This window comes from Tachysurus fulvidraco, chromosome 20, assembly GCF_022655615.1.
Source record: "Tachysurus fulvidraco isolate hzauxx_2018 chromosome 20, HZAU_PFXX_2.0, whole genome shotgun sequence".
Classification (NCBI taxonomy): Eukaryota; Metazoa; Chordata; class Actinopteri; order Siluriformes; family Bagridae; genus Tachysurus; species Tachysurus fulvidraco.
In genome coordinates, this window is record NC_062537.1 from 6,463,556 (window position 1) to 6,473,582 (window position 10,027).

At 35.5% G+C, this 10,027-nt stretch overlaps 1 protein-coding gene across 1 annotated transcript; it reads right to left on the minus strand.

Annotated features, from left to right (window-relative positions):
• Positions 1-3,113: 3,113 nt before the first annotated feature.
• Positions 3,114-9,204, minus strand: vps37bb (VPS37B subunit of ESCRT-I b). The gene is made up of 4 exons (XM_027139704.2): positions 9,011-9,204; positions 6,703-6,874; positions 5,092-5,174; positions 3,114-4,942 (listed from the first exon to the last, which is right to left on the minus strand). The coding sequence occupies exons 1-4, from the start codon at positions 9,122-9,124 to the stop codon at positions 4,520-4,522; spliced, it is 792 nt and encodes a 263-aa protein (XP_026995505.1). The 5' UTR covers positions 9,125-9,204; the 3' UTR covers positions 3,114-4,519.
• Between the last annotated feature and the right edge of the window lie 823 nt (positions 9,205-10,027).

Below are 10,027 nucleotides of genomic sequence, written 5' to 3' on the forward strand. Positions count from 1 at the left end.
TAGTTCTTTATTTTTAAAAAAAAATTAATTTACAAAATGCAGAAAGTGAGCAAACAGAAGAAAAATCTATATCAAATCAATATTTGGTGTGATCACCCTTTGGCTTCAAACTAGCACTTGCACAAAGTCAGGGATTTTGTAGGATCAGAGTCAAGTGGATGATTACCCAGTTTTACCAAGCAGGTGCTAATGATTTTATATGTACAGTAGGTTGAAGTACAGTCATTAACTGAAACAGAAAGAGCTGTGTAGGAGGCTTAAACATGGTTAAAATGGTTTGGATTTGAAAGACAATATTTGGAGATTTGGTAAGAAAAAATACAGGGACGCATCTTATTTTAATCTGCAGCAGGACAACAACCCCAAACGTACAGCCAATGTCATTAGGCGCGATGCCTTCAGTGTAAAGAAGAACAAAGAGTCTTGAAAGTGATGTTTGGCCTCCAAAGAGCCACCTCAGAACTTTCAGATAACATAGAGCAATCAACAATAAAACTGGGTCATCTGTCAACAGACAACGGCACAATATGATGCGATGTCCAGTGCGAACAGCCTTGTTTCTTTTGATAATAAAGGGAACCATTAAAATAAAAATGTAGCTAACATAACACAAGGCTGTTATATTGAAAGTTATGAAAAAATTGCAATGAATTAAATAGCTGGCTACAATGATATCTCGATCATGCAAAACTACACCTTAGGACTTGCTCATTCATTCACCATTTTTTTTGTGTATAATATCGTGAAGTCTATGAGAATCTAATCTTAAAGAATGAAAACACTTTATTAGGAACACAGGTACACTTACTCATTTATGCAATTACCAAATCAGCCAATCATGCAGCAGAAGTGCAATACATACTGTATGTGGGCAACAGCTTTAGCTTTAATAATCCCAACAACCATCAGCATGGGGAAAAATGTGATCTTATCGATTTTGACAGTAAGATAGTATTTCTAGATAGTATTTTTCATATACCTGCTGCTTTTATGGGATTTTTATGTACAACTATATTTGCAGTTTACTGAGAATGGCTGAAAGAAAGGCTTCAGAAACTGAGATAAACACTCTGTACATTTGAGCAAAGAAAGCATCTCAGAATGTAGAACATATGAAACCTTGAGGCAGATGGGATGCAACAACAAAATATGTTATTCTTTTGTTAGCCAATAACAGAAAGGTAGGGTCAGAATTTAGTCCCAACACCATGGACCTATTACTCCTTGTGTTAACTAGTGTAGTGGAGGTGTTGTAATGGTTTGGGAAATGATTTTTTTTTGACATACTTTGGGCCTGTTCATACCAACCATCTCTTAAATGCCACAACTTATTTAAGTATTGTTGCTGATCACATGTATTCTGTCAGGGTCACAATTTACCCACGTTCTAATGGCTGCTACGTTGTATAAATAACCGTATATTGTAAATGTGTTTTGCCGGTTTCCTCCATTCTGCATTTTCCACTTTGAATGGAAAAAAAAAATTGCCTTTGATTCTAATTTCTTCAACACATGCAATAATGTATTAAAATATGTTGCAATGTACATTTTAAAAAAATTGTATGACAAGATGATAAATGACAGCATAAAAATGTCTGTTGTTATTAGTAACAAGTCATAACATCCCTGGTAAAGAAATCTATTGTTTAGTTTGAAGTAGTATGAATTTACCTACTCAATTCTTTTCCATTTTCTGTGGCAAATTTGCTAATGGTACAGTAGATATACTTGAGGTTTACAGATGAAAATCAGATTTTTCTTCAGCATATTTCATGACATGACCTATATTTGGATAGGCAGAACTTTTGGATTTCTTAGGCTTCTTAGAAGTCGGCATAACAAAAATCAAGTCTAGATGTTAGCCTTCTGTCAATCAGAAAAAAAAATTCTTAGGGGCTTTCTGGAGCTTAAAAGGTACAACAGAGTTCTGGGGAAAAACATGTGTAATGAAGATATGGTTGAGGTTTAATTAGATTTGAATTCATGTTTACTTCCTAAACCTGCTCCCATTTTCATTTTCCAAAGCTCCACCCACAAAAATTACAGCTTTTCCACTAATCCAAAGAAACATTCCAGGCCAGAAGGCAAACAAAGTTTCCAAACTGAGATTTTAAACTGTTATACACTTGCTATTGGACAATGGCTTAATTTGCAACAACTTCTGGGATGAACATAGGCTGCTGGCTTCTGACATGAGTGAGGCTTGTGAGGACAGCGCGATGGCTTCTATCATGAGCGTGGCGTGGGTAGGGCACCTCAATATGGCAATGTATCAGGAATCCTTCAGTAGGGAATCCAGTGCTGTTCACTCGGCCTCTAGCTTGAGCTGTCGGAGCTTCTGTTTCCCCTTCATCTTTATCCTCTAGCACTCCCCAACATGCAGTTCTTAAATATTACCTAAAGTGCAAATGAAAACTGCTGCCTCTTATGCTTTGCAATGTCTTTGCTTTGCTTTCTGTGAGTTTGTTTAAAAGGCAGGGAACCCCTTTTAAAAGAACTGGTTAACCTTAACAAATGACGCAAAATATTTGCTAAGGCCATACAGTGAACTGTAAATCATTATAAAACTGAGCTAGTATTAGCGGTCTTGGGTTATACCATCACTTTGTTCATTTACATTGAAGAAGAAGTCTTTATTTAGCACATACACCTAACAGCACAGTGAAATGCTTTGTTTTTTGCATATCCCAGTAGCCAATATTGCCTTGAGCAGAGAGGGTTAAGGACTTTGTTCAAGGGTCCAACAGTGGGAGCTTGGGCTTGGACCCGGAGCCGATAATCAACAACCCAGACCCTTAACTGTTTGAGCCACCACTGCCCCCCATTGGGTACTAGTTACATTATCAGTAGATTGAGCCAAAAAAAGTTTTCCTATTTATCTGGTTTATAAAAATCATCTAATCCTCTTAACTATTTGCCTCGATAAGAAATTTGCTGATATAAAATACAAAATTGTATTTGTGTTAAATTGTATCTATACTACATATATACAAACTATCATATACATTTCTATACATATACATAAACCTTTTTCTAAACATGATTTTTGTATTTTTTCCCCACTGTGGGGCGACAATGGCAAATGTTGCTCAAAAACTTTTGAGACATTTCGATAGACTTGACTGATTTTCTTTTAATTAGCATTTTTATAAAAGTCACGCACCTTCAAAAGTTCACCACTTGAAACCAATTGAAACACACTATACTTAAGTGTTTTATGTAGTGTACCACAGAGTACTGAGGACTTTGCATTATTCCGTAACAACACCTGTAAAGACACTACCTAAAACTGACAATAAAGAAAAACTGAACAATGGGAGAAAAAAAAATAAATCAACTAAACTTTTCTCCAAGGCACACTTTAGTTATGGCTGTTCATTTGAATGCAGCAAGATTTTTCATGATCAATAAAAGACAAAACTGATAAGAAATCACACAGCAGGTATTTTTTGACAAACACAGTATATAGATTTTGAGACCTGCCCATAGCTAGAACACATTTAATCCTGTACAACTTGCCATGACTTTGTACAGGCACCTAGAGATCCACTGCTGGATGGAATAACAGCGAGGAAGTTTAGAAAGAGATGCATAGTACAAATGTCATTTATAACACGACATGCAAGTCCTGTAACTCAGGATTCCCGATTTGAATCAAATAGGTTGGTAGTTTAATGACTTTTATGTGCTACCTCTAATTGTTACGTTACCGCCTTAACGAAGATTAAAATAGAAATGACTAACTGCATATGTACTGATATGGGTTTTTTTTTTTTGCATGTTTAAATCACAATACCACAAAAACCAAAAATAAAATAAAATCTTGTTTTAGAGGGGAAAGGAAAAGTGTCTTTGGTTGCTGGTCAGTTGAATCCCAAATTTTAGTTGAAATAAGGTAGACAAAGTATCATACTTATTTACTTATACACACAGCATACTCCTTCATTATGCCATTTATATTCCCCACAAAATGTTGCGAATTTACATATTAATGTATTTATTTAATTACGTAAGAAATTCATTCATTTCTAATGTAATTTGGTTCTTCAGAAATGTTTAAATTGACCACAGTTCTAAGAAGAAAAAAGAAATGAATTCATTTCTAATTAAGTAATTCGGTGTTTCTGAGATGTTTAAATATACCACAGTCTTCCACTTATATGAAAACTGGTTACACGAAGAAATGGTAAATCTTGCAGATCCAGTGCCATTATTTGACGGTTATGACTTCCAAGCTATTCGTAAAGGATTATTTTCTTTAGAGACTTCGATTCTATTTAGTTGAACATGGACTAGTCCATTTTCTGTATACATCTACAAAAGTAAGCCATGTCCTGCGCAAAAACATACTGACTGCGGTTACACATTAAAAAAAAATGTGAGAACAGTTTATAATAATCCATCAACACTCGAAGATAAACCTGTACAAGACCAAAGTGCTTACATACAAACTTCTTTTTTAGCAACAGGGAAAATGCCCGGGTTATTCATTTACATTTGCAAACATATGAGTATTATTTCACTGCATGATGAAGCCAGTCCTCGGGGGAAGATCAGACCTCTGAGGAAATGCTGGTGTGTACGGCTGTGTCAGGGGAGCCGGGTAGGATGGCACCATGTTGGGCATTTGGACAGGAGGGTAAGGAATTGCTGGGTAGGGTAAAGCAGCCTGCTGCCCTGTAAACTGCACTGAGGTTGAAGGTGCTGCAATCATGGGAACCGGGGAGCCATTAACCTGGCCATGAAAGGGTGCAGTAGAAGGTGGCGTCTCAGACTGAGCATGCTTGACTGATGAATGTAGCATCTGGAAATGCTTGAGCACCATCTCCTGTAGCTTATCAATCTTCACTCGCCGCAAATGGGCCAGCTTTCTCTTGCTCTGATAGGATTCGATGAAGGCGTCCAGCGACAAATCGCCATCAAGGAAAGAGTCGGCCAGGTTCTAAAATAAAAATGAGGTCATTTAGAATAACAATCTCAAACATGCCATTTCAGACAGAATAATAATACAGAACAACAGACAGAATAATTGATTGCAGATACAGAGTAACATAAATATTAATACAATCATTATGAAATAATTTTTTTTACCTCTGTTTCCTCTTCAATTTTGGCTCCTTCAGCTTGTAGCAGAGCTAACAGTGTGTCCAGTGAGCTTTTCCCTGAGTTGTGATCTGAGCAAGTACAAAGCAATAACATCATCCAAACAGTACACACTCAGTCGTATACACATTATGGTTTACAAAATCAGAAATTATTCAGAAATGATTCACAGACATCACCAAACTATTACATTCTTATTTTGTGATGCTTTTCAAGGCTTGAACCACAGCTTCGTTCATTCTAGTGTCCTCTTTGAGAGGTGAAATGCATCCCCAATGGGGTTAAGGTCTGGTGGTTGGCTGGTCTAAAACCTTCCATATTTCAACAAAACCTTTTTGTTTTTCTTGCTTCTGAATTCCTTCTGCTTCTACTATCATGAGTTATATCACCAAGAAATGATTTTGTTTGGATCATGTGCCTTTTCATGTCTTTAGTAGAGGTTAATGACTTTTTGTGACTCATCTCTGTCTTTCTTTACACTATTTCTTAAGATTTGTACTACTGATAAATCATTTGCATCATATAGTAGAGTATGAACTCTTTATCTTCTTTTGGTGACTGTGATAGTCACTCCTGCTGTTTGGAGGTTGTTGATGAAGTCACTGATTTGTTTGGGGGTTTTCTTCACAGCCCACACAATGTTCTTGTCATCATCTGCTGTTGGATGCACCAGTGGATAAACCAGTGGATGCAACAATGGATGCAACAATGGATGCAGCAATGGATGCGCCAGTGGATGCGCCAGTGGATGCTCCAATGGATGGATTATTTGATTGATTTGTTCATTCTTGTAGGGCATTCTTGTTTGGACACATTTTTGTATTCTCTATGCCCAATTTCTTTGCTCTAGCTTGATCGTCCATCTTTTCTCAGCCTCACAATTGCTTGCTCTCTTCCCACAGACAGCTCTTTGATATATTTCTAATCATGAAATAAATATTAGGATTCAAACTAAAGTTTATTAACGCATTAGATGTTAATATTAGTAAATGAAAGCTGGAAATATGTTCCAGTGTCTAATATAGAAGCATATATTATTCATAAATTACCTTGCCTGTGCTCTTACAGGAAAATAATCAATAACGGGATGGTGGTGTGACATTTAATGTCATGAAATGTTCTGGCTATCACTTATAGCAGCTATAATCAGTTGTCCCATACCTGACTCTCTTTTTTCTCTCTGAATTGAATACAGTGTATGTTAGCATTTCTGTTAGATCTGCTGTTCTAAGAAATTAACGACTTCTAATCAACCAAATTTCAGAATTCAACAGCATTGTGGACTTCATAGTAAACAGTTCATTATCAGACAACAAACACAGTGAGCTGTAGGAAGTTAACAATTAAAGACACTATATAAGGAAAACAATGTAAGATTTTATGACCCCAGATCAACAGATCCCGGTGATCTCAGTCACCCGAGATCTCCTGAAGGTTGACCAGATTTCTAATGACTGCTTTGGTTTATCAGGTATGATTGAATGCAAGTATTTACATTTTGACTTTGCTGGGAAGAAAAGAGAACTGAACAAAAGTACTGTGCAATCTTCAGCAAGTTAAATAAACAGCTCTATTACACAGAGAGTAAGATTGACTAACCAAGAGTGCATTTACTAAGCTGGTAGGCCTCGTAGAGCTCCTGTAAAAAGCAGTAGCGCTTGGTTAGCTGCATTTTCTGTTGTTCCAAACTGGGCTGGAGGCTGAGGTTCTGCTCTGCAAGACTGCGGTTACTGGCGAGGGTCATCTCTTTAGTCTGCTGCATCTCCTGCATCTGTCAGTAGGAGAACAGGGAGAATTTGGGCAGGTAATTGATCAGATTTTTTTACATTTTTTTTTTACAGTTATCGTATAAGTTTGTATTGATTTCTATGTTTCTGATCTATTCCACAGGTTAGATGACATTGTCACGGTGTGTAATATTGGACAAGATTAAACAATTTCATCTCTGCATCTCACTTATAACAAACCTAATCCCCTAATCCAATCCACAAATGGTCTGTTCAATAGCGTAGTACGTGTTGGCATCAACAACAAATGATTTTTGCCAACGTATTATATAAGAGTATTTCTGGAAAGAAATAATGAGGCTTATTCAATGACCAGGCATTTTAATCAATGGTTTACAACAGAAATGATATTACAGTAGGGTGACTGTAGTTCTCAATTGTTTAAGGATTTGTTAAACACATTCTGAAAAATTTATTTTATATGCAAATGCTCTTCCGATTGTTAAACATTATCTGAAGACTTTCTATTTCCTCTGCACATGTAAACATTATTGATTAAAATTCCATCATTACTGTTTATTTAATTTGATTTTTTTTATTTATTAGCTTTTAAAATTCTAAAATCCTTAGAATGTGCTATTTCTGCCATGCATGTTAGAAAAAAATGTTTTCTTAAGGTGCTTTATAAATATTTGACGTATTGACTTAAAGGCTTATTACTTAAGGCTTATACTTGACAAATATTTGACTTGGCTTTATTACCAATCAGATCAGATTTCTGTACTACTGAAACCTCAAGGTTAGTCTCTAGATGAAATTTGGCTCTCAATGGTAAATATATGACCTGATGGAAAATCTAGCAGGTCAGATTAAGCTAGGTTCATAAAGCATGTTTATTTTTTCAACAATTTAGAACAATCTAGTCAAATTAGTCAAATAATATCCTACCTCTCCAATGACCTGAACTGCGACTTTAGTTATTTTATAAATGTAATTTCTTATCTACATAAAATACCTCCAGAGCTTTAGAATTGTCTAATTAGCCACTTTTGACTTTTCCAGTGACTTTTATGGTTTTATTTCTCATTCGGATTCTCCTTACAAATTTAGATTCATTTTTTCCCCCATTCAATTTTCTTTCATTTATTTCTTTAGATTTAGCGGAGATGATGTACAGCATAGCACTTTGAAAGACAGCATGCGTTAGACAAACAATGCTATATTAATAAAGCTTGCACAACTATTTGAACTTTAAATCTATTTCTTTTTGTACTGTCATAACCCACGAACAGGGATATTTTAGAATGACAGTAAACCAAATCCCAAACATTATGAACTAGCATGAAGGTATGTTGTTGATAGTGGCTTTAAATCACATTTGAACTTCGCTCTGACTAAGGCCATGTGATAAATGCCATAAACGTTAACAGAGCATAGTCAAGTCATAAGGAAGCTGGAAAATAACTTACAACACTGATAGCACTGGCAATTGTTAAACAAGACGGCTGTGTACCATCTCCCTTATGTGAAAGAAATATACCAGATTACAAATATCAGTATGTCTATCACCCCTGACCCCCCTGTGCCAAATAAGGCCAGTTAATGTGCCGTTAACATACCATACTAACAAAGACTGATTCATTGAATACTACTTCCAAATCAATGGTTCAAAGTTATTTCTATTTTTTTATTCAGCTAGATTAAACCCTGACATCTCACAAGAACAATCTATTGATCTCACAACTACTATAAATAAATAAATAAATAAATAAATAAATAAATACATACATACATACCATAACAACCTCCATACTAGTTCATAGTAACTTAATATAGAAATAGTAATAGCAATTTAGATCATGTGATTAAAAACAAACAAAAAAAGCAAGATAATCAGGGATCCCACTTTGAGATCCATAGTTCTACATGATAATGTAGAAGTAATTTTACAATTCTTACACAAGAGAGAATTTTTCTATAACAAAACAAGTAACAATCTGTCTAGTCAGCTTCTGCAGCTCAGGTTCCATCAGTCATCAACACAGATAAACATTAAGGAGAGATAAACATCAGCAGATATAGGCAACAACAATAATAATAAATGACAAAGGAGAGGCGTTTTGCAAAGAAGAGATTCATGCAAAGATCTCCGTTGTGTTTGTTTCCAGTGAGCGCTTTACCTCGTCCATGTCTTTGACAATTTCATTAAGCTTGTCATCATCCTCGAGCAGTTCGTTTAGTTGTGTCATTGAATACGAACTAAATTTGCTCGTGAGCCCAAATATTTCCCCCATTGCTGAACACCAACAAATCTATTGCTATCAAGCGGAAATGAAACCGTCCAATAGGAGCGGGCGAGGAGCGCCAAGTGACGTAATTATGAAGTAATCGCCTTTTGTGCATAAAGCCGTCTGTGTTCGCCTAGAAGTCGTAACTTGAAAATCGCACTAGGAAAAGCCCATACAGTAGATATCTATACACTAGATGTCGCCTTGGTGTCCTAAAAATGCGTCAAAACCGCCGCCATCTTTGTACAGTGCTCTTGTACTTTAAATGCATGGACGATGCCGGACTTCTGTGCTGCGTTTGGATGTTCAAACGAAAGAAATATAAAAACCAGATAGCAATGGATTACATTTCACAAGTGAGAATGTGTTTTATGATATTGAATGTTAGGAAATTATATTCCTGGTTCCGTTGGTTTGTTTTAGTCCTTGGTTAATGACCGCAGCTAATCCATGCTAGTTACCCATTAGTTTCTATGTTTTTAGATTCCCAAGCTCTTAATAAGGAAATTAAAAATTGACCCATGCTTTTTTTGCTTAAAGGTGAAGACCCAACTTTATGTATGTTCTGTAACATTCCCTTATCTGTCAAACATATTTTATTAGATTGTCCTGGACTTAACACAAGCAGAATGCTCTTTATCAAGTTACTTCACTTAAAGACATATTTAATGACATTATGTCTGAAAAGGGAATGGATTTTTTTTTATCGTATGTTAATTAAAAAAATGTCTGAAATTTTTTCTGAATTAATGAGTTAATTATCAGAATTATGAGAGAATTTTTCATGAATAAAAAGTTTTTTGCTCTGTTTTTCTGAATTAACGACTTAATTATCTCAAAATTATGAGATGAATTTTTTTTAAAAACATTTTTTTCACTCTGTTTTTTCTGAATTAATGAGTTAAGTAT

Bases quoted from the DNA above. Each gene is read 5' to 3' on its own strand.
- vps37bb (XM_027139704.2), bottom strand. From the start codon at position 9,124: ATGGGGGAAATATTTGGGCTCACGAGCAAATTTAGTTCGTATTCAATG. The intron at 6,875-9,010 runs GTAAAGCGCTCA...TCCTACTGACAG, and splicing joins TTGTCAAAGACATGGACGAG to ATGCAGGAGATGCAGCAGAC. The intron at 4,943-5,091 runs GTAAAAAAAATT...TTTTTATTTTAG, and splicing joins AAATTGAAGAGGAAACAGAG to AACCTGGCCGACTCTTTCCT.